The sequence below is a fragment of the Salvia hispanica genome, chromosome 4 (assembly GCF_023119035.1).
Source record: "Salvia hispanica cultivar TCC Black 2014 chromosome 4, UniMelb_Shisp_WGS_1.0, whole genome shotgun sequence".
Lineage (NCBI taxonomy): Eukaryota > Viridiplantae > Streptophyta > Magnoliopsida > Lamiales > Lamiaceae > Salvia > Salvia hispanica.
In genome coordinates this window covers 51,136,758-51,162,754 of record NC_062968.1, presented here as the reverse complement: position 1 = coordinate 51,162,754, position 25,997 = coordinate 51,136,758, and the positions used below count along the sequence as shown (strand labels likewise).

The window sequence follows — 25,997 nt, the reverse complement described above, 5'->3', positions numbered from 1 at the left end:
TTATTTCCTTGTTTACTGGTCCCTAAAAAATCTACAATTAATCTTGAATACATCGAAACAACTTTGCACATTTTTTTACTATAGGAGCGTATGTAATTAATTAAGTCAAATATTATTAATTTTATGATACAAGTGTTGAGAACATAGACCAATATATGTACGCAGAAATGTAATGATCCAAAGTAGACTATAGTTTACATACAACAGACTCAATGTGCAAGATGAGGCAGAGCGTGTGGGCCGCGGTGCCCCTGGAGGGTGCACGCGCAGTGGACGGACGTTAAGTTGAGGCAACCGCTGATTATGAGTGAATGTCGACCAGCGCAAGTGTGGAGTGCAGGGAATGAGTCGCATAGATCCTGTACGGCTGGGGGTGTGAGGGCCGTGCACTGGCTGATGTTGAGGTTCGTAAGCCCTTCCTCCTCGTACCTGCCCTTCACAGACGCCCAAACGCCGCGCTTGTTCCTCACCCGGCTCTGTGCTAGAGAGTACATCGCCCTGTCTGTAATATTCTGGCAGTAATACAGCCCGAGCGACCTCAGCTGGAGGCAGTTGTTTGCCAACGCAACGACACTCTCGTCTGTTGCAATGTAAACAAGAAACAAAAAATTATGGCAAGCTCAAGACGCGGTCTTAACCAACACACGGCCTCAAAACATCTACCCGTGTTTGAAGCAATAACCGGCCTTCCCTCAAATCAAGTGCTTGAAGCAATAACCGGCCTTCCCTCAAAATCAAGTGCTTGAAGCAATAACCGGCCTTCCCTCAAATCATGTTTCAGCACGAACTCTAGCTCGTTAAATATAACTACGTAGAATTCATGTAAGTGATGCGCGTTTATACCTGTGATACGAAGGCAACCACACAAGTCCAGAGCTCGAAGATTAGGACAACCATAGGCCAAACTTTTGACACCTTCATCACTGACCCGGTCGCACCATCCAAGATTCAGCGACTGCATTTGGTGGCAGTTGAACCCGATCGCCTGCAGAAAGCATATGACAGATCAGCATATGCATCAAGAGACGGGAACTTAAACGAGCTAGTACCTTCAATGCCCTATCTGTTGCGGTCCTAACACAACCACAAAGATTTAAGGTCTTCAGTTTCCTGCAACACCCGGTCAGATATCCGAGAGCAGTGTCGCTGAAGGCTGAACAGCCGCTAATATTCAGCTTCACGAGCTCAGGGCAGCCACGCGCCAACGCATACAGGGAGCGATCAGTAAGTCTGAAGCTCTTACTGAGATCCAACTCTTGAAGCTCTTGACAGTGAGCTGCGATAGCTTCAACAGCATCGTCCTGGAGCTGTGGCGCGTCCTGCCTCAAGACAAGAGCCTGCAGCTTCGTGAACTTAGGGGCGAGTGATAGTACCAGACTGTTCATGCTCTTCTTGCAGCTGGACATATGCAAAATTAATCAGAAACTACTGCACACCGGGCGTTCCAACAAGATAATACAGGCCATGAACTACTTTCTAACAACATCTCATGTGAAATGTTAGCTCCTAACTTCTTAGTTTCTCTTGGAAACTAACTATATCTTAAATCAAACAAGGAGATGAATGACAAAGAACATATCACAAATTCAACCATGTCCCAAACAAACAAGAAGATACAAACACAACCAAATCCACAATGTAACTAATCTCAAACAAAACAGAGGAAAATCCCAAGATATCAACCAAAAGAAAGAGGGCATCACAATGTAACACTTGAAATCAACACAGGATCATCTGCATACAATTCCACCTTTTTTTACATACAAAAATTCAACCTTTTAAGTATAAAAATCAGCAAAAACATCAACTATTCATTCCAAACTTGAGCAAAACCAACAAGGAATACATCATCTAGAAAGCAGAACACAGAATCTTTAATCCTGATGAACAAATGGAGAGAGAAGATATCAATATACCAAGAGAGAGAGAGATGGGTGAGGCCCCAAGAAATTGCATCCCTCCATCCATGACAAACCCCAGAAGCCACAATCACCGATTGATCATCCACCAGTGACAAAATCCTCAGCAAAAGCTCCACTGGAATATCCTTCCACTCTGTTATCCTCACACCACCACTCTCAGCAACGCCAAATACCATCAATCTCTCAAAGCTCGAATTAAAACCCTCCGTCTCTCTCATCCCTCACTTAATCTGAAACCATCAATAGGTGTGAAAGCAATGAGGTTATCTTTTGCAGAGCCAAATTCAAGAGTTGTTCGTTCTTCCTTTTTTTCAGTAAAAATACAATCTTTTTGTATTGTCTCGAGAAATTATTGAAAAGGGTCTTTCTTCTTTTTTCCTACTACTATATTTTGCAAGATAAAAAAAAACATTTGATCATGAAAAGGGACGATCACAGTTAATACTAGTACGGGTATTGACTATTGATATAAGAAAATGAAAGGGGGAATTGGGGTGAGCGTGCGTGTGTGGAGAAGCATAAAGAAGGTTACTTTACCTCGGATTATGCTCAGGAAATTACGATTCTGCCTTGTCAAAGAAAGCTCTGAACCTGTGCTCTTTAAATTTGAGACTGTAGTGGTCATCACGGTTCAAGAACCGCCGGTTCCAAAATTTGAGACTTGAGAGAGAGATGAATGCGGAAGGTAGACACAAGAGGTCTACGAGTGATGGGCCACGTGTCATATTAACAGTAATCTTGTTTTGATTTTGATTAAAGTAGTACTATATATAAATGTTTATCCCGTTTTATTAAAAAAATGAGATATTTGAACATGAAGCTAATAAGCAATTAGTATTAAAGTACTAGTAGTACTTGTTTCAATAATAACATAGAGAATTTATTTAAAATTTGGTAAACAAATTTTATTTAATTCTTATAAAAGAAAGTAACTTCATGTAGGATCATGCATGCACTTCGTGAACTTTGCAGAGTTGAAAGATTAATAAATTTGACTTAACGAATTTTCCAGTTTTTTTATCATGGTAGTTTCAAAGTTTGAATGCATGTGGTGGTTTCTCAATGTTTGATGCCTAAATGAATTTATTGATGTGAAACTCATAAATATACCACCCATCAATAACCAGTGGGGAATGAGTGGAACATAGAAATTTTGGGTTACATGTTACCGATTAATAACGGGTAACATGTAACCCTTCATCCATATCATTAATATTAAGTTGTATCTAGACTGTCCTTATTATAATTGAATCATTTGTTTTTTTATAAAATCCAACAATAATAGGACGAATGGAGTAACATTTAGTCTCGCAATATCAACTTATTTACGTCAAAACCAAGCATGATCCAGACTCATTTACACACACGCAAGCTACAAATACCATTCACATAAGAATTGGAATAAAAGAAAAAAAAGGATAGATAGCTCTAACAGCAGTAATCACACCATCAAATAGGATCCCATATATTTATAATTTACATGGAAACCTTATGTACAAGAGTTTCAATGTGATAGCAACAATTTCTAGTATAATTGCACAGCTTTTTATTACAACTCCTCACTTCATTTTTACAGTTTTGATGAAGTGGGGAAGTCAACACATAGAAATCTGGCGGAAAGCTGTGAAAACATGAATGGTTATCTTAGTAGAGAGAAATTGTTGTACAAACTCAAGGTAGAAACTTTTCCAGCAAACCTCCAAAGAAGAAGCTGGTCTTTGCCCAACCACTTGCTTCGAGTGTTTTCGTGTTCATCGGTGCCTTCTTCACGTTGAGCCTCATCGTCTGCCCAATCTCCTTGCGCAGGGCTTCTATGGTCCTTGCATCTACTGGTTTTCCCGATGCATCACTCACGTAAAACACGTTCATGGCTTGCTCCCCGACTGTTGTCACACCTGCTCTCGTCACTGAGAGTCCGGTCTCTCGGAGGATTCGAGTTACTTCTGAGAGCAGCCCCACTCGGTCCTTTGCACAAAGCTCCAAGCTTAGACCCTAATCATATTTCAGCGAAAACACGTTCACTACTTGAATTTCCTTTTTACTTTAGTGATAGAAAGGTGTCTGAAACTGCAACTCAATTACCTCACTTGTTCTTCGTCTGATTGCTGCTTCGAGACACTTGATGGCCTTTTCTTTCTCTGCTTCCGTCTGTAGTGTGCAACCGTCCATATGGCGTACAAAATATTCCTATATATCGAAGATTCTCTCTATTAGTAGAAGTGACAAATGCAAAGGGTAAATAGATTCAACACAAGCATAGCTGCTATTAGTGGGGTTGGAAGAAACAAGAGAATAAGTGATACCTGTGAAGCATAGGGGCCGTCAGATGAGATGGTGGCGTGGAAGACGATGTACTGCATGTCTGTAAGGGTGCACACAATGTCGAACATGAGCTTTGGTCTATCTTTGCACTTGACAGTAACCACAGAGTAATCTTTCTCTTCGCACCGCTCAATGGTCACATTTGGTTTGACAGGACAACCCTGTTCGGTTCCAGTAACTTCATAGTCTCTGTCAGCAAAGAACAGCTGGTGCAGGCGTCTATCGATGTGGGTTGAACCCATGGAAAAGCTGGTACAAGCCACTGAATCGTCAGAACTACAACCACGGAGAATGTTTTTGAGCTGCTCTTCCATAGCTGCCAACCGTGAGGCATCAACCACAGCACGGTTGGTGGTGTCATCATTAACGTAAAGAACGCATGCTATGCGTCGGTTATGGGTCCAAACTTCAGCAGCAGCAACATTGATCTGGAGATTGGCAAGCACAGCAGAAATCTCCGATAAGAGACCAGGCCGATCCGGGCCTATAAGCTCAATAGCAGTGCAGTCACCTACAGAGTCCAACCCCACCCTCTTCCCGGGCGATGGCTTCAATAAGCCTGACATGCTTCCTTTTGGTCCTAGAGCCTATTTTCACATAAATGATAAGGAAAATTATGACATAAAAAATGTACCAGATTCCTAACATGAGCATATTTTTCTAAAACAAGAAGGTGCTTGGAAAACAAGAAAATGCATTACATTTCATGGAGCTTAGGCCGAGCTTCCGAGTTAAATGAGTAGAGATGATTTTGTTTAGGAAAACAAAGATATGAGCAAGTACAGCATACCTTTTCTATGTATTCAATAGTCTTGCTGTCGCTAATCTTTTGCCCGTGTTGATCAGTGACATGAAACACTACAAAAAAGAAGAATAGAAGCCATGAAAAGGAAATCCAAAACAGATTGTGGTTTGCTTGTCTTCTTAAATGAACCTAACACGACTATAACAGAAACCGTCTGACCCACATAGAGATGTGTTAACATGAGTATCAAGAAGTTACGGCTTCACAGAGTTTGTTAACATAAACAAGTACAAGGTCAACAATTCATCTTATTTGTAGTTTAATGATCTGAAAATAATATTAAATTATGTAGTATATTAAGGCATTCTAAGTAGCTACAAATTTATTATTTCGAACCAGGTTCAAAGCCTCAAAGTAGGACCTGAGAGTCCTTTTTAGTGCTTTTTGGTGGAAGAAGTGAACAAAAACATTCATACCATCCATAAACCACCCGCCATCAGAGGAAATGTAAGCTTTCGTAATTGTAAGGTCAAGGTCCGTGAGGATTTGCACCACCTCAAGCAGTATCCCTGGTTTGTTCATGCTGTCAACCTGAGCAATTTACAATTCGCTTGTCAGTTAACCAAAACTGCATTGAATTGCATGCTGACATGGTCAAATCGCAATTACATTGTACTCACTCAACTAGAATCAATTGTGGGTATGTACAATGATAGCCATAGACAACCATCTCTTTAGTTAGGATATTTCATTAAGGAAAAGGTATGTGTTTTCTATCCTCAGTGTTCGCAAAAATAACTTATTTTTGCGACCTCGTAACTAACAATCCATGTCTTGCATGGTTGCTTTTAATTACCTATAACTAAAAACCGACTCTGCAACTACTAATACAACTAAAAGTGCCACCCATGCTTGATGTTAGCTTCATTTCGCACATTTCAATGTTCCAAACAAGAGAAGAAAGGGAGCAAATTTTTAGAAACTCTTTCAGAAACTGCCAATTTGAATTCATACTGACGAGAGCAGTCATTATATTTGGAAACCATATGGAACAGAATGCAAACCATAAATCAGTTTTTTTCTCTAAATTTTGATAACTCTTGCAGATGGTTACCTTGACCAGAGTGCATTCCTTGCAGCTAGAGTTGTCCACAGAAACCCTGAAATGCAAACAAATATAGTTGAACACTATTTTAAAAATTACAAAAAGTACTTATTTAACATAATAAAATGACCAAATCTAAATTTAACTGTGAATATCAAAATACTTTAAAAATGGGAACATGATCTGACCATAAAAGATACAAGAAGACAAACAATACAGTGTATTTTATATGTAAACATGCAAAGGTTTAGAACCGAACTGAGGAGGATTTATTCTGATGCTTAATGTCTCGTACTCAGGATCAAAGTACGCCCACGAACCCATTCTCTCCTCTCTGTGTCATAGCCAAATAAGCATTTATGAGAAACATGCATACTACATGTCATAAGCATCGAAGTGTTTGAGCTGTAAGAAGTTGCTTGATTTAAATAAATGGGAAATTATAGTAATAAAGTTATAAAATTGTACTATTTGAACAGTTAAATTTCATTTACAACAGTCATGATCTCCATTTAATAACTAAATATTAGAAGAAAATATTTCAAAGTATCAGAGCAGTTACATAAGCGCAAGCAAAAGCAACGTCCTCAAAGAGAACTATTAGTTCACATTTTCAATGTGTTGCATTTCTTTTGTACAAGAAGACATGACATGTAGAAGGTGAAAGTCATAGTAAGTCAACGAAGAGCTCATATATCTACAGAAGCATAACAAAACAATGTTTGGTAAGAAAATTGGGGAACCTCTTTGGCGAAAGATTAGCTCTTTTCCAGCAGCACGACTTTTATGGAGAACACCTTTACATTGTGTCAATTAACTTGTCTGCTGCAAGACGATAATAGTTTTTTAATCTAAGCCCACAAATTAACTATATTTATGAAAGAAGTGTATACCCAAGCCACAACATCAGAAATGTCATCATTTATATAAAGACAGTTATCTACCCTACCAAACATGCGATGTGTGAACAACTAACACTCTTTCCCAATCATAGTAACAAATTCTTCGTCATTTCTCAAATATGAATCCATCTACCAAAGACACAGACTCACAACATAGATTTGCAATAGTCAAATGAAATGTAAATATTGGACCGAGCAGCAGCTTCGTTTCATAGAGAGGCTCTACTAAGTGAATTAACAAAGGTAAGAGCACCATATTCATCCCCACCTAGTGCAATACAGAAATGCAACCTTTTAGAGGCGGGATGAGTTGCGGTCCAAACCCGAAATATGAGCACTTGAGTGAAACTAATATAGTAGTACTTGAAAAAAGTTTGAAGAAGGGCAATACATGTAAATCAAACTCAAGTCTACTGTATATAGAAAAAGGCTACTGTAGCTAAAATTCAATCTCAATCACACACTCTCCATTAAATCTCTAGGGACTATACAGTACACACAAGCAACCCTGAAAGGAAATTCTTTTACTACTACTACACAAGGCATTAAATTAAATTTTCGTCACGCTTTTAGTAAGAATACTAATTCGCTCACAACTATCATGTGAGCTATCATCTAAGCACAAAAATCTCAGAAAAACGTTAATAGCAACTCGCCAAATCAAAATCACACCAAACCTTTCCAGAAAAACGTTTCACATCTTACCGAAATCAGTAAAATTTCACCTTAAATCAGAAGGAAACAACAATTTTAGAGATGAATAGCAACCGAATAGAAGTAGGAAGTAATTGAATCGATTAATTGAATCACGTGAGAGAGAGAAGGACAATTGAATTGAGTAACCTGCAAACGGAAGAGGTGTGAGGCGAAGTTTGCAGTTGACAGTTGGATTCACATATACATGACCTGTGCGTTGTGCAAATTGGAGTAAAAGAGACAAGAATGGAACTTTCGACGTTGGAATAGCACTATCCCCTCCACTATTTATCACAACTCTCTCTCTCTCTCTCTCTCTGAATAAGGTTATTGGGCTAGAGAGAGAAGGAATCTGCAGTGTTGTGTTGGTGAAAAAGGAGGAAGAAGAGGTATTGGGCAGTGGATGCATGGACGAATGGTGGTGGGGCGAGTGCAGTTGGTGGTGGAGAGAGAGCGCGTGACTGATTAACGCTTTTCAATTATGCTTAAATACGGATTAATTAAGTCTAATCCGACCAAGTACAGCGCTAACGGATTCAGATAGTGACGCGGCGACCCAAACAGTCGATTCTTCTGCGCTCCCTCCCACGCTCCTCCACGCGCGTGTTTGTACGACACTCTCTGGGTTTGACCTTCCTTTTTTGGTTCCCTTTTAATTACTCCACTGGGCCCCACTCGATGTCTGGCTTCAGTTCACGCGCTCTCTCTCTCCTAAGCACATCCGATCTGGCTGATGTTGATTTATAAGCAGTAAAATATTGCTCTTACATAATGGAAAATTGAACTAATGATGCCAATCATTATATACGTCCAAAGAACCGGCTTCATAAAATACGTGCCAATACAAGATTTTCTATTAATACATTATTATACAAGGTAATGCTTTTTCTATGTGTAATGATTTGCAAACCATTTTCTTTATTGTCGTCTCACGCTAACATAATCGTATCGGACATTTAAATCTTTCTTATACACATTCAAAATTATGATTGAATACTCCTATTACCTTACATGTGTATCCGAATTATAATCTCATCCTGCCAATTTGAACCGTCAATTTCTGAAATCGTCTTTACTAATTACTAGGCTGATCTCTCCTCTATTTATCGTCTAATAAGGTGATGTCATTTGTCACGATATCATGGTTATTAAAAAAATTAATTAACAAAATCAATGTATTTTTTACATATTATATTCTAAAATATTACTCCCTCCGTCCCATAATAATTATCACTCTTATTGTGGGCATGCGATTTGAGAAATATAAAGAAAAGTTGTTTGAAAAGTTAGTGAAATATGAGAACCATTTTTTTATATTGATTTTATAATAAAATGTGAGTAAAGTGGATTAGTGGAATGTGGAACTAAAGTGAAAAAGAGTCACAATTATTGTGGGAGTGAGGAAGTACAAAATAATATCAAAATTCATCGTTTGTCTTTCCCTATAGTTAGTTTTACACAAATATATCTTTTTTTTGATATACTAACTTTCCTCTTTTTTTGTTATACGTAATATTTTCTTACTTTTTACCTTCATTGGAAAAAACTTTAGTATTATAAAAATTAATATAAAAGATGTATAATGTGGTAATAAATGGATGGCCTTTGATAAATCATCAAAAAAATATGATTAGATTAAAAAATATTACAAATATTAAAAAATGTAATCAATTAAATATTTAAAAAAATAGTTGATTGTGTGATTCTCTAATAAACATGTTCTAAGAATCGAAAATCCAAGCAATTGTATACATACAAAAGCAAGATTCTTGGTGCTCGAAACCTTGTAGTATTTTGCTTTCCCATTATTCCTGGGAAAATAATTAGGGTTGACATTAATTTAGGTTTTTTGTGGGATCCATGCTCTTTTAATTAGGTTTCCCTTTTCATTTGTAATGTCACATTTATCAATCTCTATTCTCTAATGAATAATCTTATCACAACCATCAAACATTATAACGAGGCAGTTTGGCACTGATTCCAATCAAGATAAAATAATAATAGCAGATATGGAGTAGTATAAATATATTTAGAGAGAAATAAAGGGTAGTATACTACTAGTATATATGCGTGTATATTAAATAGATATACATTTGAGGAAACAAAGGAATCTATCAATTCAACTTAGAATAATTTGTTTGAACCACGAGAAATGGAATCATATTCCAGCTTAAGATTTGCATACATACTTCATTAAAAAAACAAACAAATGGATCTCTGGTGTTCATTCTCTTTCTCATCGATGTGTATACTTCTTGTACTCATTCTCTTTTATGTACTTGTACTGTACTAAATTACAGTGTTCCAATTTCCAAGACTAAGTATAACTAACTTCTAAGTTCTAACTATGCTTCATCATTTGAGAATTGCCCTTTTTGCCTCACATCTACTCCTATATGTGAATATTCTCGTGGATTTAACGTAGTTAACCCAATTTGCGTTATATCTATTCAATATAATCAAGCTAATGTTGTTCAATATTATGAAGTAACATTAAGGACTTGTCATAAGTGTGTTTAGAATAATACTGTAAATAAATAAGGCAAATACTTTAACTTTTTATTTGGTACATGGATGTGTGTTTAGGTTTATAAATGGTCATGAACAAAAATATCCTCACTAAAATCCATTATTCATCGAAATTTGAGGTAAATTGGCATTGCTATCTTGGTTGGATATATATTAACCCACTTTATTTGGTGAATTAAATTAGTACTGCATCCAAATTCAAAACATGGTTATTGGCATGAGATGATCATTAAGATAATTTATCTCGCATATCAAAGTAATAGGTAAAATCAAGATAAAATTCCATTATCCCAGCAAAAAATAGCTGTCGAATGTACTCTAAACTATATTATATAATCCAAATTATCCTTTTTCCCACTTGCTAAGGTACGTGTGGTGGACCTCGACCCTAGCCATTCAAATTCTATCACCACAAGTTTTTTGGAATTTACTAACTTTCTTGATTCATATTTCTCCATCTTGTACAGTCATATATGATAATCTATCTCATCACGAAGCTGGATGAATATAATCTAGAATCTGATTTAGCTAATTATATATGTAACATGTACTGATTACTGCAATAGTCTTTAAATATAAAAAATTTTGCTATTTTAAAACCAATAACAGTGACTGATTACTGCAGAAAAATGCATCATAAATTAGTGATTGATGAATGATTATATGCCCACTCATCTTTATTATATTTTCTTCATTTTTCCATTTGTTGAAAAACTGCAAAAGAAAAAATAAGCATATTGTCAAGTGATTTATGCAAATATAACAACTTGCTAAATCTAATGTGCAATAATTCACTTTGGATCTTCTTTTATCTCCACATTTTTGGTGTATTCAAGTTTATGTGGCTGCGGAAGCATGATTTTCAGCCGTTCAATGTGGAGATAATTATTGTATCAACTACTAAATTAAGAACGGCTCAAAAAGCAAACACACTACTAAACAAGAAACTAAATTTGTTTAGCTAATTTAATCTGAAAAACAAAAATTGCAACATTTGAGTAACGTCCACATATAGAGCAGACAAAGCCAAGCTTACAAAAGGGGGTAACCAGCAGCCTGCGTTCAATATACGAAATGGTATGCATCAGCCGCAGTCACCCTAGCCGACATGATTCCATCTCCTCACGTACTATAATGTGGTATAAACTGCTCTGTGAGGTGGCTAAAATGATCAATTTCCCCCTCAAGAAGGTGCAGCACCTGCAACCATCATCATGTAATGAACAATAGTAGCTTTGGGCGTTGAAAAAGCGTAATTATACGAACAAATTTGTGAAAATGGAGGTAGATGTAACTGATTGTGCGCAAATAGGAGAATCAGAAAAAAAAAATTGATATGTGTTGTATTCATTCTTCCCCGGAAAAACATGCAATCTAATAGCAAATCTTTCTTTTCATAAAAATATCAAAAGAGCAGGGAAGAGTTTACATCTGCCATTGATGGTCTTTTCTCAGGTTCAGTTTGGAGGCATAAATATGCTGTTTTAGCCATGCTGTACAGCTCGTATGTGCTGTATGTTTCACCGAGACGAGGATCAATGAGCTCGTGTAATGCAAGTCTCTCAATCAGAGGTAATGCCTGCAAATGTCATGATGTCTGCCTTCTTTAGAAATTGGGAGTGGTAGTTGAGATGAATAAACCAATTTCAACAGGACTAAGAAGAAAAAATATTGGCTGAACATACCCATTGTCTAAGTGATGGTTGCTGGTCTTCTTTCTTGGAATCCACTGCCTTGCGTCCAGAGATCAGTTGGATCAGAACAACACCGTACGAATAAACATCTGTTCGTACTGAGACAATACCGTTCTCTGCGTACTCTGGTGCAAGATATCTAAAGTATAGGGCAGTAACACAGTAACATCAAGTGTTAACGAGATATGCATGTAGTTTTGACATAATTTATAGCTCATACACTCACCCAAGAGTGCCTAGAATTCTTGTTTGTATTTCACCCTCATCAGTCTTCCACCTTGCGAGGCCAAAGTCTCCCAGCTATTTATAAGGGATTTAGACAGAAATTAGAAACATGAGGCCTTGCAACCGCAGAAGATTAAATCGTTGACGGACATATCAATTTCAAATTGATTAATAGAGCAGCAGCAGCAGAGCATGAAATTCTGAAAGACGTGGTGAAATCTTTCCTCTTTAATAATGAATGGCTTCTCAAATATCCTTCAAAAAGGTAAATATACCTTCTCAAATAACCTTCCTATTGAAAAATGAGTTTTTTTTAAGAAGAGGTATATATGGTAGTTATTACTCTTAACCTCTCTATTTACCTCTTCCATTGGAGATGCTCTAAGGCGTTCACTAGTTCAGTTGAGATATATAGGGTCTTAGAATTTACCATAGGAACAAAGTCACATGTCAGCAGTATATTGCTTGGTCTCATGTCCCGATGAACTATAGGGCTTCCCCGACACTCTTCATGTAAAAAGCGCAACCCTTTGGCAGTTCCAATGGCAATAGCATGTCGTTGGTGCCATTCAAGAACTTTGTTCGTATTACCTGTGAACATTCCATAATTTGGGCATGGATGATAGAGATGTGGAGAGAGGTACAAGAGACCAGTTAAATAAAGTTAGAGATGGATGGACAAACACAACACCAATGATAGGCAAACAAGTAGCTTCAGAACTTCTCTTATATACTAAATTCACTCACCAAATAAATGCCATTCCAGTGATTTGTTGCAGATGTACTCATAGACTAGGATATTAAGGTTTTCCTTGCAACAAAAACCAAGAAGCATCACAATGTTCTTGTGGCGTGCAAAGTTGAGGACAAATATTTCAGAGTGAAATTCTGAAAACCCTTGTGTACTTGATTCCTTTCGAACCTTTGCAGCAATATGCTGCCCATCCTTAAGCTCACCTTTATATACAAGACCATATCCACCTTCGCCTAGTAAATTATCAGGTGAAAAATTGTTGGTTGCGAGCTGAATCTCAGGATAACTATATCTCATTGAGTCCAACTCCGTATTTAATCCACAAGTAACGCAGAGCACAGGTACATCAGAGTATCTATTTCGGCTAGGCCTTCTTTTTTGATTTGAGATTATTGGGGCATAATATTCCATAATCTGTCTAGTATTACCTGTTCACACCATTCATTACAATCAGGAAATGTGGTATCTAGTGCAAATGTGGAAGAATTCTTGTACTTGCACCATGAAAAGATATGCATGTGATGACTATAATAGAATATCTTATGAGGGAAATAAAACCAAAATCCATACGGGTCAAATGAAGTCCATCTTAAAGAAAGACCATTGACCACCACTAAACTCAGCATGAAAGTATCATTTCTTGACAGATGCCTTCAATTCTTTTTTTAAAATTAAGAACTATTGGATTAGGAATATAATTCTTTAAATGCATATGTATCCTCTAACCTGAGTCCTCTTTCTTGGGACTTGGTTGAGTCTCACTTTGGGAGACAATGCTTTCTTCCTTGGAATCTGATGTGAATGACAACGGCCAGATACTAGCCATATCGGAACTTTCTGGAGATCTATGACCGTTCATAGTATTGACTGGCTGCTCATTCTCATTATCACTAACTGGTGGTAGTGGGACAGGCTTGGAAAGCGAGTAAAACTGCTTACTGTCAAAATGCTCAGTTTCCTTATTGGAATACTCATTTTCCAGAATTTGCAGCGAAAAGTTATCAAGCACAAGGGCGGCCTTGCAAGGAATGTATTTCAGATAGTACCTCAATTCCTTTCTTAGAGGCCTGTCAATGAAACATTATCAACTATCCATGTATAAGGCAATAGTTTTTTAAAGACCAATATAAACATAGTACTACTAAAACTTATCCAAAAAATCAATATGAGTAGAACAAAAAAATCTATTAGAGTTAATTGAAATCCACAATTTCTAGCTATTTTTTAGATATTAGGCTCCCTCATTCCTCAATCTAGTCAAAGTAATCTCTCCATCTGTCCCTCTCCTTAAGGAAACCAAAGAAAGTACTTAATGCTAAATATGGGTGTTGCTGGAGAAGATTTGGGAGAAGAATTTAACGATGAGAATATTGAAAGTGTTCTGTACAAAAAGAACGCAATGGCAAAAAATAAATGTTTTTAATTGCGTTCTGGCATGAGTAGAAATCAAACTGTTAAAATGGTTTGAAGAAGACTAACACACATTAACAAAAAATTTCTTAAAAAACACAGAATATATCCTCTGGCATCCTAAAAAATATAAATGTAACATATTGATATTCTCCATATATTATTCAAATATCTATAGCAAATTGTACCTATCAAATATAACCCAAGCTGCATTAGAAGTAGCTACTTCATTTATGATAGCCTTCCTTAGTGGAGTTCCAGCAGTGATCTTAACCTCAATGTCAACCTGCACATAGAGGATCTCAGTCACTGTTAACAATAAAATTCTCAACTATTGGAATTGGAAATAAATAATGATACACCTAAAACTAAAATATAGTCTAGGAAACACAAACTTGGAAACAAAGTGGTCACAGTTTACTAAATAAAATAATAAGAAAATCAGCAGACTATTGGCTTACCTTCGTATTTATTTGGAAGAATACAAGCAAAAATTACCCAGAAATCTAACAATTCATTAACTATAACTTGATTGTAGCATAGGCCATAGAGTATAATGTACATTGGCTCTCGCTAGACACATTTAATCACGTTGTTTATGTAGCAAGGAATAGGAAACAGGTCCATGTCCAATTTATGGAATAAAATTTTTTTGTTAGAGACTGCTTGCCACAATGATTATTTTTTAACTTGAAAAACAAGAAGGTACGTATATATTACCCTATCTCCTTCACATTGTTCAGCACTATACTGGAGCATGCCCACATACATATCGACCTTTTTCGAAACTTCTTCTTCCACTGCACGGGCATGTGTTGTTCCAAGGAAATTCGCAGGAGCCACTCCCATAACATAACCCACTGCAGATAACAAAACAATAAATTAACAAACAATTGCACAACCTGATACAGGCTAAAATATGACTAATCTAACTAATTGAATCTTAAGAATTTCCAGTGTCTTATGTGATCATATTCCTAGACCCTGGCAAACATTTGCGACACATTTTTAACGTTTTCCTGTAACAACAAATCAAATCCTCTATCAGGTTCATATTTATGCCGGTTGCGTCTTAAGTCCTCAATATATTGTTTCATAACCAGTGTGTAGTAGCAAATCGGGAGCAAGCTGTTACATCTAGTGTATAAGTGCATAAAACTGTTGCTGCACAGAAAAAATTGGTTGAGCAGCTGGCAAGTAATGTTATCAACAATCATGGACGAGTGTATGATTCTTAACACCTTAATCACCATGGCTCTAGCCGTTAGATACATGAAAATAGCACTTGTCAGAAATTACAAGTTGACACATTCTAACAAGCCATTTAAACAGCTCAACATGAAAGAATTTCAAAACAGAGAGCTGAAAATTGCAACCTGCTAAAGGTCTACTAAACAACAGACTTACTGGGATGCAAGACTTTATGAAGCACCCCAAAAACCCTAATTGTATCTCCCGGATGTAAGATGCCGCCGCACATCCGGATTTGACGAATCGTCTTACTAAACTCATGAATACTCCGATCTTTCGTGGAATCACACACAATCAAAATACGCGAAGGCTTCTCTCCGCTACTGATTTCCATATCAGAAAACATGCGTAATTCAGAAAATTCAACTCTTTTTAATGAATGCTAGGGCTTATATCGCGCTGATGCAGTAAATGGTCGGAAATAGCAAAATTACAATTGAATGCGGTTCAAAAGCAACGATCGAGTGGGATATTACCTTATTATCGGAAACGGGGAGCATTTCTGCCTTAATCTCCATGACAGTATCGACTTCGGAGGAAACAATAAGGAATATGTGACGAATATATGGGGATAATCCTGAGAATATTCAGCATTGGTTTTGTATTTGGAGCTGTACAGCTTCTGTGTGCGGAAGATACGAAGAGGCGTTCTGTGAAAAAACCGATGAATAACTGTTGACTGTTTTCCGCCATTTTCAAACGATATAGAGCTTCAGTTTCAATAATATCGCAAATATACCCTTCAAGATCGAGACTATTATTTTGTTCCAAATATGCCCTTCAAGATCAAGTACTCCTTATATTTAACAATATCTTAGACCTTCCTTAGGAGGCGTTCGCTTTTCTTCGTATGAAAAGCTAAGAAATTCCTTTGATTTCTCATTTTAATCGATTCACTTATTCATTTCATCACACCAAGCAAATGAATAGAATGAAAGTAGGAATCACATTTTATTCCACTATTCCATTCCATCATACCAAGAACCTCCTTATAGTATCACCATTCTACCCTGAATTATCAAATATGATTAATTAAGTTTATATTGTCCGCCGATAAAATTCGCATTTTGTTTTCATATTTATGCTTTACTATTTCAATAAAATAAATAAATAAACTTCACGTTCAACTAATTCATTATATTTATATTTTATTATATAAAAATAAGATTCATATCTCAATAAATTTTTTAACTCACGATTAATAACTCATTTCTTACAACTTTGTGCAACAAAAAAAAAAGACTAGTGTTACTGGATAGATAGAATATTTTTTTTTCTTTTTTTTTCATACTCCTATTGTTGGAAGAATAGAGTATTTTTCTTCTTTTAATAAAAGAATTATGATTCTTTATATATCATGTGGTGCCTCGAATTCCAACATCTTCAGAAACTTCGAAGCCATGGCTATGTTAATCTTGGATTCTTGATTTTATTTTGTTACAATTGCAATAACACATTTACTAAATCCAATGCATACATACATACATACACATACATACATACATAGATGGATGAGAAATTGTGAAACAAGAAAACTAGAGAGGCACATCAGCTGGGAAGTCTTGCTTATGTGTTTTGATGGTTTGTCTCAGAGATTTCTCTTGTTCTTGCAAATTTGAGGGCACCTTGTCATACACATCGCTGAACAAATTTCCGAGACTCGGTTTCTCTGTTTTCTCAGCGACTTGAATGGCCTTCAACACCTGATAGAATCCGTCAGTCGAGATAGATTCATAAAACATAGTAGTATGATTTAATGCGACGGGGAAACCTACCTGCTTCCGGAGGGTCCCACGAAGCTCGGTTTCTTCCTCGTCTGACCACCAGCCATTTGCTTGAACCCAGTTTCTGAATCTGGTCATTGGATTTCTGGTCCTTTTCCACTGCTCAATCTCGTTCACTGATCGGTATTTTGTGGAATCGTCTGATGTCGAGTGATGCCCTACTCGATATGTAAGTGCCTAACAAGTTGCACTTATTATTGCATATAGTAAACCAAACTAAACTGAAAATAGGCACATTTTGATTAAAAACTTGGTGTCAAATTAAACCTTACAAAAATCTAATCAGAAATAATATAATGTCTCACATATCCACCGCTAAATGTCACATTTTCATTTTTACTATTTTCGGTAAATGGACCACACACTTCACTAAAGCATTACACTCACATTTTATATAAAATGACGTATAAAAGTTGACCCACATTCCACTAACCTTTTCGACCCACTTTCCTTTATATTTATTGAAACTTGTGCAGCAACAAAGTGGACCATTTAATCCCGGACACTAGTACTATGTTTGTAGTTGATTATCGAATATTGAATACTATTATGTTAGGCTCTACTTATGCATAAACAAATACGCACCCCTACTTATGCATACCTCAACTAGCACGGGCTTCTGTTCGCGCACGACCATCATCCGAGCTGCACGGATCGCGCTATAAACGGCGAGAGCATCGTTCCCATCGACGCGAATGCTACGAATTCCGTACGCCTGCCCCTTCACAACTACCCCATCGCCTGCAAAGGCATGATCAATTATCACAACTTCATCATCTTTGTTAATGAAATGTGAGATATAACATGAGAATAATAACAAAGTATGGTACTTCTAAATTGCTCTGAAACTGGGGTGCTTATAGCCCATCCGTTGTTGCGGCATATAAACAACACCGGGGCTTCCATCACTGCTGCGAAATTCATAGCAGCATGAAAATCTCCCTGCCAAATATGCCAATGTCAAACATCTAACGAACAAATATCTCATATCGATGTAAAGAGAGAACTGAAGCCGCCACTATATAAGTCTCATGGAAACCCCGTGATTATTACCTCACTGGTGCCACCATCCCCTGTGAAAGCAACCGCACACGCTTCCTTCCCGTCCATCTTGAGAGAGTAGGCGACGCCAGCAGCTTGAGGCAGCTGTGTCCTGGCATACAAAGCACCAGCAGTGTAAAAATGACGTCATTTTGATCATGAAGAAGCCGAGACAACTTACGCGATTGGTGATGAAATAGTGATGAAATTGAGGTCCTTGGAGCCATAGTGTATTGGCATCTGCCTGCCTTTCCCATGACCATCTTTAGTCCCAAAACATTGGTTGGCAAACTCCTCAATGCTGAAACCGCGCCATAGCAGGATCCCGGGCTCCCGGTACTGATCAAACAGACAAGGAAAAACTATTCATTAAATCCTTTATAATTCTAGCAAGAGTGCAAATTTCAACCAACAGATATACATGTTTATCATTTAACATACAAAACTTGCATATATACCTAGATTGAACAGATAAAATAGTTACTTAGTAGTAAAAACAGAATATAGTCATTAAATTTTTTTTAAAGAAAGATAAATATAGCTAATTTTACTACTCCATTTTGATATATTAACTCTATATACCTGTGGCAATATAACGTCATCAGGTGAGAGTGCGGCAGCGGTTGCAATGTTGATCGCCTCCTCGCCCGTTGAGGTCAAGTAAAACGACAGCCTCCCTTGCCGTTGTGCTTCATAGAAGATGGTATCCATTATTTGAAGGCTCACCATGCTTTTGTACATCTTCACTGCCGTTTCTTCGTCCAGCTAAACGCATGTCACGCAGAGATGAGAAGCACAAAATTAGAGAATCTAAAGGCGTTAACTTTTTCCATTATATTTATATAAATACCTACCTGCTCAAATTTAGTGCCAGCAATGGGAAAGCCATCATCATCAAGAACACGATAACAAGGCACTCTTTTGTCAGTGGCTTCTGAAATGAATTGCATTTGAGTAGTGAATCCAACCCTTCCACCAGGAAATTCTATGCTCTGCTTAAATTTGTATAGTAAATTATTATTACATAAATGAATGCATGAATGATAGTATTTAAAAAAATGTTTGGTTGTGCAGTTTATTTAATTTTTTGAAACAGTTTATTCATTGATATAATTTTGAAAAATACTATGAACTATTTGTTTTTTTTAAAAATAGTCTATGATTTAATTAAAATATTAATAGTTATAATATTGATTTATCACGTCGTAATAATTTTAGTTTAATTATAGACTATTTTAAATTAAATTAAATTAAATAGAATCAAACACCAACTATTTGATTTAGTAATTTTTTAAATATCTCAATAAATGAAGTATTCAATTTTTTAAATATTTTATGCTATAGTTGCTGAAACATGACAGTTATAGTCACAAATGGGCTGCCCAGATATTCTATTTTCTTATTGGGCTTAGTTGATGAGGTTGTAGCCCATCAAAATATAATACTAATTGTTAATTTTCTATAGAATTTTATTATTTCAGAGGGAAAATATGGTACATAACATTCACAAGGTATGATATATAAACAAAGGTCCATTCATTATGTATCACGAGTTATGATAAAATAAAATAAAAAAGATTTCGAAGGTAGGTGACATAAATGTCAAATTGAATAAAATGTTTAACTATATCATCCATCAGCAAAATACACATACAACTTAGGTAGTGCTTAATAATGTAGCGGTCCAATCTTTCCTTTTCTTTCATATGACTTGACAATTATTGTGACAAAATAAGTATACTTAATACCTAATTAATGAGCTGCATATTTTAAATTAAAGCACCTTTTTAACATTAACACTAATATATAGAAAGGTCTTCAATAGTCTATTTTCTTTACATTAAAATATTTAATTAATTTGTGTATTTAAACTTCAATATCATCTAAAATGACATATCATTCAAGAAGGTGACCATTTTAAATAAAACGAAATGAGTATTTTTAAATTTTTCTTGCAGTTGTATGACCGATTTGTTTCTAGCTCCTTAAAATTCAGCATGTTTTGTCACATTACAATGAGGCATGGCTTGGACCACTAAATTTACCAAAATCCAAATTTGTCATGAAATTAATATAAAAGGCCAAATTAAGATGATAATGACCTAAAAACAACATCACAAAGATAATTTCGGTATCTATGCAGTGTAATATCAGAAAAAGAAAAGAAAAAGAGTAGCATACTGTAATTTTTTAACTAGTAGTAGTAGCACTTTATAGAAAATGACAATTCGAAAACTGGCAGGTACATTAACATTTATAATGAATCACATTTTTTGGAATTGAGGTAGAAAACAATTTATAGGGAACACGTATTTGTTATATTTGCATATATACTGTTTGCATTTAATTTAGAAAATTAATTAGTATTTTAATTACTGAAGTGTTCATCTTGATTTCTTCCATGTAAATTTCTTTTCATAAATGGGAACTTTAAATTTTTCTGAAGTATCCAAGGTACTCTATTTCATGATTTAACAAAAGATTGCATGCACAAACTAAAGAAGGATTCATTAATGAGCAAGAAATGGCACAAAATTAGCTACCTGGTTTTCACCATCATCAACTTCATCATCAGTGTAAGCTACAGCTTGAGCTTGTTTTCCGGCCATGGCGGATTCCAACCTCCGGAACGACAAGATGGAGGCGGCCGGACTCTCCCGGAACCCATGAGAGCTTTGGTAAGGAGGCAAGGTCTTGCAAGAAGAATTTGCATGTAAGAAAGAGATGTTTCTCTTGAGCAAATATGGGATGTTTCTTGATCTTGCAAACCATGACCCCATATCTTGCAAGATCTCACTAGTGTGTGTGTGTGTGTTTTGTTATAACTTATAACATGTGATATATGACCTTGTACTGTATGTATAATCAATTTTGCAGAGGTCTGTCTATGATCACAATAAATGGTATGGTAGAAAGATATATATTTGGTGGGCTTGAATTTAATGGATATAGAGAGTACCCAACTATAACTGTCTAGCAAAATGGCTAGCTCATCCTCCCCTATTTAAATACATAAATGAGTTACATCCTTATCATGTGACACGCTACTAATTAATTTATTATTGAATGGCACACGCATATAAATATTTCATAGGAGTACTTAATTAGCTGAAAATAAATATACAAAAAAGGGGAAATCAGAAAGTTGATTTTAGTTTAGAGTGCTATGATTATAAGGAGTTCAACTCTCCTACGTTTTCTCTCATTATTGCCATTATTAATACACTATTATTATTATTATTATTTTGAAAAAAGAGATAACTTGGTAATGCTTACACCTATACACATTAGCTGATTGAAACCTATGATCTTAGGGTGTGTTAGGGAAGCAACATATTAAAATCAATACTAACTTAATTTTAATTTTTATATCTATGATCTATATTTTTAGTTGATACTTGGTTTTCTCATCTAGCAGTGCTAGTACTAAACAAGCTCTTAAAAATTGATTGTATTGATAAAGATGAGAACCACACACTTGAGAAAGGTGGTGGAGAATTGGACAAAGTTAGAGATAGAGATGGGACAACCCCATCACCCTTTCACGTGTCACTCTGATCTTGTGCTTGAATAATAGTTTGAGTTGAACTAATCTAGACATGACAATCCTTATTTGTCTCTTCCAATCCTATCTCAATTGCTTTTTGACTTTGGTTGAGTTGGTTTCGCAACAATTATTACACAATACTAATATCAAACTACAAAAACGACCTCAAATCATATGTTGAATTTCTTGATTTCTGAATTAGCTAACACATTTTAAAAAATTTACCTGTATTTGTTAGTACAAACCTAAATGGATAGATGATACTTTCCCATATCGTACCTGGCTTAGTTTGCCACCTAACAGCTTTTAATTCTGAAATCAAACTTACCCCAAACGACACTCAATAATATCCAAAATGAGAGATTTCAGAAAAATGGATTAAATGTCAGAAAGGTCAGCGACCAAATTACGAATGATAAGCGAATTGAGACCCATATTCTGAAATTTCTCTATCTTAGAAACAACAAAAAAGAGCGAACACAAGAAAAAGAAGTGGACGAACACAAGAAAACAGAAGCTTTCGGGACATTATTAATGGGGTGGGGGAGAACTGATTAAGTTTAATTAATATACTAATTTTAATAGAGATTAAAAAATCTAATTGAAAAATGCTATCCTAATTTGAATTAATAAACCATAATCGAAATAAACAAGCTCTCTCACCTAGTTTTGGCGGACATCAACACAGAGTGGAGCAGGGTAGTTTCTGTGTAACATTAAATCCAGACACCAACCACTGCAACCTCAAATATCCAGGTGTATAAAGTTGATGAATGCCATAATGATATCTTTCATCTTCTACCTAACAACATTAAATCCAACTTCAAAATCTAGAATAGAACTATAGAAGCATCCAATGGGGGTAGAATGAAGATGGCTCAAACAAACAAAACTAACTTATCATATTTCATTTTCCATTGCAGAAAACAGAGCAAATAATGTAAACTTGGACATCCAAACTTACCTTGCTGATCAGAATTCTGATCGCGGTCTTTCCTGCGAATGCATCGTTGAGCTCAAAGCCTCAAACATGGTTTCTATAAAAGACGCGTTTTCTACCAAAAAAAAAAAAACCGATCATCTTTCATGTATAAGTGTATTTCATCCGCACGGCACTCATGAAATAAATCAAGTTGCCTCTTCAATTGAACGAGCAAAACCATGTGCATGTCAGGAATAAGACTCATTTAGTTGTGTAGCCTCACGCTTCATCACCACACATCTTAAAAGGAAGTAAATTTCCTTGAAGTAGTCTATAAATGGATTCAACTAACTTCCTTAGACATATCATATCTCTAACAACTAGAGAAGATATTTTTAGGAAATTCTATAGATACCTATACACAAGACGTTGCAACATATGATTGGGCTGCAATAAACTCAGATCAAAAATTTGGTCACGGAATGATATCTTAGAGTGAATTCTGTTAGTCTAATTGATTATTAGATTATATAAAGATAAAACAGAAAGCTTTTTAGAGCAAATAACATCGATGTTTTAGAATACAAACTAAACATGAAGACAACGAATCATACTAAAGTCTCTGAGTGTTGTCTAATCTACAAAAGATAACTGTGCCTTCTTACCCAAACTTTAGACTTATCAGCATCAATATATGTACAGCTATTAATTAACAAACAGAGCTGTAAGCAACCAGAAATTTAGAAAACATGCATTCAGCCTTCTAATTTCCATTTGGCAGATTTAGGTCTTTCTTTAGAATAAAGCTTGATGATTGTTTAATTTACTGAAATAATGGATGTGTTCGAAGGCGTAGATAAATATACCTTTCTCTGGTTGGGACATCTCCTGCCAGAATGACTATTCAACTAAAGGTGAGCCGAGGTCTATCTCCAATCCAAACGAGCTTCTCCCAAACCACTGGCACATCCAATATATGGAAGCAGGCTTCTGCCGGGATTCTTTTGTCGTCACCTGAATAAATGAATCTGCATTTGTCGTCAACTATTACACCAGCTTCTGCCGGGATTCTTTTGGATTCTCATATCTCTCATAAACTGTCTCACGAGTGCTGACTGATTCCAATCTCCAGTAGAGGCCATTAGACCCGATAACTGTACAAGAGCACCGGAGTTTTGAGGATCAAGTTCGATAATTTTCTCAACCACCCTCTTCGAAAGTGGCTTGTCTCCACTTTCTATGCAACCTCTGAGAATCGCTGACCACATGCTAGAATCAGAGAGATGTGGAATTTTATCAATGATATCAATAGCTTCTTGAACGCGACCTACTCTCGCTAATAAATCAATCATGCAAGAGTAATGTTCAATCCCAGGATCAATATGATAGTGATGCTTCATTAAGTAAAACCATTTTTTGCCTTCTTCTACCAATCCAGAATGATCACAAGCCGATAGAACTGCAGTAAATGTAACTTCACTCGGTCTAACAGTATCACGTCTCATCTGCTCAAACAGAGACAAAGCTTCAGCTCCGTAACCATTCATAGCATAACCCATCAACATTGAATTCCAAGAAGCCTCATCAGATTTAGCCATTTGGTCAAACAGTTTGCGACCAGCCTCAACATAACCACACTTACAATACAAGTCTATAAGGGATGTCGTTATGACCTTATCAAAATCCACACCAATAACGGTAGCTCTAGCAAAAATCTGTTCACCAAGTTCCAGCAATGTAATGCTGGCACAAACACTAATGGCACTAGATAGAGTAAATCTGTCCATGTTTAAATCAATTTTATTCATTGTGCAGAAAATTTCTAATGCTTCAACAGGGTAGCCATTCTGACTCAAACCTACTAGCATTGAATTCCATGAGATCAAACTTTTAAACTTCATGCCACTGAAAATGCTTTTTGCCTCTTCCATTCTACCAAAGTTGCAATAGATGGTGATCATAGAATTCAATAAAACAGTATCATAAGCTTTGAGCTCACCAAAAAATTTGCAAGAATCATCAAGACTCCTACACTTGGCATATGCGTCAATCAGGGCGCTGGCAACAACAAGGTGATATACGATCCCCAACCTATGAGCATGTGCATGCAGTTGTGCGCAATTCCTTAGAACTCCTACACTACTGCAGGCACTCAGAACACTAGAAAATGTAGAGTAATCTCCAACAACCCCTTGCTGGCGCATCTTACCAAAATACGTCAAGGCTCCATCCACATCACCATTAGCAACATATCCTGATATTAAAGAATTCCACACAACAACACAAGGGTCTGATTTAAGTTTAAAAACCCTTCTTGCATCTTCCATCCTACCACAATTTGCATAGCATGAAATCAATGATGACAAAGAGTAATCATCTGGATAATCCATCGCATTTAAAGTCCGATCAGCACTATCCAAATCACGGCATTTCCCATACATGTGAACAAGTGAACTCCCCAAAATAGCATCAAACTCCACACCATCAACGATCATCCTAGCATGAACCTGCTTCCCCAAATCAACACTCCCACACTCCAAACAAGCCCCAACCAGTGTCGTTAAAACAACCGGGTCCCACCTCAACGCCCCTCCACTCTCAACAGCTTCCCACTTCAAGAACTCCTTAAACAAAACCAGAGCCATCCCCGGCCTCCCATTTCTTGCATAACCATGAATCATCGTGCTGCACGCAATAGCGTTCTTCTTCGGCATCTCGTTCAACAACCGTCTCGCAGCATCCAGTTCGCCCGCTTTGGCCAACCCGGAAAGGATCGTGTTCCATGAGAAGTCATTTTTCTGGGGCATTGAGTGAAAGAGGTCTAACATATCAGTCTTGTGGCCTGACTTAGCATACCCTTCGAGAAGAGTATTCCAAGTGAAACAGTTCCTTTGGGGCATTTCATCAAACAGGTTCCGGGCGTCGTCCATTCTTCCGCACCTCGCGTACATTTGAAGGAGACGATTGGCGATGCTCAGAGTGGAAAACAAGATGCCATTTTTGAGGAAAAGAAGGTGGAGTTGCTTCCCTTGTCTGACGCAATTTTGGGAGTTCAAGGAATTGAGTAAACGTGCGTATGTTTGCATGTGTAGGAAGTCCATTCCTAGGCATTGATCTACAAAATCAGTTTGGGGATATCTCAATCCTT

At 36.5% G+C, this 25,997-nt stretch overlaps 5 protein-coding genes across 11 annotated transcripts; all 5 read right to left on the bottom strand.

The window, feature by feature from the left end:
• Nucleotides 1-96: 96 nt before the first annotated feature.
• Nucleotides 97-2,587, bottom strand: LOC125218949 (F-box protein SKP2A-like). 2 transcript variants are annotated; one of them, XM_048120765.1, is made up of 6 exons: nucleotides 2,460-2,587; nucleotides 1,917-2,152; nucleotides 1,050-1,398; nucleotides 844-985; nucleotides 664-759; nucleotides 441-580 (listed from the first exon to the last, which is right to left on the bottom strand). In XM_048120765.1, exons 2-5 carry the CDS (start codon nucleotides 2,138-2,140, stop codon nucleotides 698-700), a joined length of 777 nt encoding a protein of 258 aa, XP_047976722.1. In that variant the 5' UTR covers nucleotides 2,141-2,152; nucleotides 2,460-2,587; the 3' UTR covers nucleotides 441-580; nucleotides 664-697. The 2 variants fall into 2 exon arrangements, with proteins under 2 accessions (XP_047976721.1, XP_047976722.1); XM_048120764.1 differs by lacking the exon at nucleotides 664-759 and having other exon boundaries at nucleotides 97-580; nucleotides 2,460-2,586.
• A 776-nt stretch (nucleotides 2,588-3,363) lies between these two features.
• On the bottom strand, nucleotides 3,364-8,076 carry LOC125222962 (ACT domain-containing protein ACR3). 5 transcript variants are annotated; one of them, XM_048125875.1, is made up of 9 exons: nucleotides 7,840-8,076; nucleotides 6,838-6,919; nucleotides 6,354-6,428; nucleotides 6,104-6,149; nucleotides 5,466-5,580; nucleotides 5,035-5,102; nucleotides 4,226-4,831; nucleotides 4,005-4,109; nucleotides 3,364-3,914 (listed from the first exon to the last, which is right to left on the bottom strand). In XM_048125875.1, exons 3-9 carry the CDS (start codon nucleotides 6,416-6,418, stop codon nucleotides 3,594-3,596), a joined length of 1,326 nt encoding a protein of 441 aa, XP_047981832.1. In that variant the 5' UTR covers nucleotides 6,419-6,428; nucleotides 6,838-6,919; nucleotides 7,840-8,076; the 3' UTR covers nucleotides 3,364-3,593. The 5 variants fall into 5 exon arrangements, with proteins under 5 accessions (XP_047981832.1, XP_047981833.1, XP_047981834.1 ...); XM_048125876.1 differs by having other exon boundaries at nucleotides 6,838-6,916; XM_048125877.1 differs by lacking the exon at nucleotides 7,840-8,076 and adding an exon at nucleotides 7,702-7,755.
• A 3,081-nt stretch (nucleotides 8,077-11,157) lies between these two features.
• On the bottom strand, nucleotides 11,158-16,957 carry LOC125221352 (serine/threonine-protein kinase PBL34-like). The gene is made up of 12 exons (XM_048123474.1): nucleotides 16,935-16,957; nucleotides 16,032-16,265; nucleotides 15,712-15,878; nucleotides 15,025-15,164; nucleotides 14,493-14,590; nucleotides 13,621-13,961; nucleotides 12,888-13,322; nucleotides 12,571-12,731; nucleotides 12,142-12,215; nucleotides 11,907-12,054; nucleotides 11,651-11,800; nucleotides 11,158-11,421 (listed from the first exon to the last, which is right to left on the bottom strand). Exons 1-12 carry the CDS (start codon nucleotides 16,955-16,957, stop codon nucleotides 11,344-11,346), a joined length of 2,049 nt encoding a protein of 682 aa, XP_047979431.1. The 3' UTR covers nucleotides 11,158-11,343.
• A 3-nt stretch (nucleotides 16,958-16,960) lies between these two features.
• On the bottom strand, nucleotides 16,961-22,727 carry LOC125222931 (2-oxoisovalerate dehydrogenase subunit alpha 2, mitochondrial-like). 2 transcript variants are annotated; one of them, XM_048125831.1, is made up of 10 exons: nucleotides 22,591-22,727; nucleotides 20,924-21,073; nucleotides 19,235-19,372; nucleotides 18,963-19,145; nucleotides 18,562-18,719; nucleotides 18,393-18,492; nucleotides 18,170-18,281; nucleotides 17,941-18,080; nucleotides 17,331-17,516; nucleotides 16,961-17,258 (listed from the first exon to the last, which is right to left on the bottom strand). In XM_048125831.1, exons 2-10 carry the CDS (start codon nucleotides 20,987-20,989, stop codon nucleotides 17,091-17,093), a joined length of 1,251 nt encoding a protein of 416 aa, XP_047981788.1. In that variant the 5' UTR covers nucleotides 20,990-21,073; nucleotides 22,591-22,727; the 3' UTR covers nucleotides 16,961-17,090. The 2 variants fall into 2 exon arrangements, with proteins under 2 accessions (XP_047981788.1, XP_047981786.1); XM_048125829.1 differs by lacking the exon at nucleotides 22,591-22,727 and having other exon boundaries at nucleotides 20,924-21,364.
• A 1,154-nt stretch (nucleotides 22,728-23,881) lies between these two features.
• On the bottom strand, nucleotides 23,882-25,964 carry LOC125222930 (putative pentatricopeptide repeat-containing protein At1g77010, mitochondrial). The gene has a single exon (XM_048125828.1). It carries the CDS (start codon nucleotides 25,948-25,950, stop codon nucleotides 23,890-23,892), a length of 2,061 nt encoding a protein of 686 aa, XP_047981785.1. The 5' UTR covers nucleotides 25,951-25,964; the 3' UTR covers nucleotides 23,882-23,889.
• Nucleotides 25,965-25,997: the final 33 nt, after the last annotated feature.

Coding starts and splice junctions, on each gene's coding strand:
- LOC125222962 (XM_048125875.1), bottom strand. CDS start 6,418: ATGGGTTCGTGGGCGTACTTTGATCCTGAGTACGAGACATTAAGCATC. Junction 4,832..5,034: donor CTATTGAATACATAGAAAAG/GTATGCTGTACT, acceptor ATGTGAAAATAG/GCTCTAGGACCAAAAGGAAG. Junction 4,110..4,225: donor ACGGCCCCTATGCTTCACAG/GTATCACTTATT, acceptor TTCGATATATAG/GAATATTTTGTACGCCATAT.
- LOC125222931 (XM_048125829.1), bottom strand. CDS start 21,160: ATGGGGTCATGGTTTGCAAGATCAAGAAACATCCCATATTTGCTCAAG. Junction 19,146..19,234: donor CTGGCACTAAATTTGAGCAG/GTAGGTATTTAT, acceptor ACATGCGTTTAG/CTGGACGAAGAAACGGCAGT. Junction 17,517..17,940: donor AGAAGCCCGTGCTAGTTGAG/GTATGCATAAGT, acceptor GCAACTTGTTAG/GCACTTACATATCGAGTAGG.
- LOC125218949 (XM_048120764.1), bottom strand. CDS start 2,140: ATGAGAGAGACGGAGGGTTTTAATTCGAGCTTTGAGAGATTGATGGTA. Junction 986..1,049: donor CAACAGATAGGGCATTGAAG/GTACTAGCTCGT, acceptor TGCTTTCTGCAG/GCGATCGGGTTCAACTGCCA. Junction 581..843: donor TGGTTGCCTTCGTATCACAG/GTATAAACGCGC, acceptor ACATTGCAACAG/ACGAGAGTGTCGTTGCGTTG.
- LOC125221352 (XM_048123474.1), bottom strand. CDS start 16,957: ATGGCTTCGAAGTTTCTGAAGAT. Junction 16,266..16,934: donor GCTTCGAAGTTTCTGAAGAT/GTTGGAATTCGA, acceptor TTGAAACTGAAG/CTCTATATCGTTTGAAAATG. Junction 12,055..12,141: donor AGAATTCTAGGCACTCTTGG/GTGAGTGTATGA, acceptor CCTATACTTTAG/ATATCTTGCACCAGAGTACG.
- LOC125222930 (XM_048125828.1), bottom strand. CDS start 25,950: ATGGACTTCCTACACATGCAAACATACGCACGTTTACTCAATTCCTTG.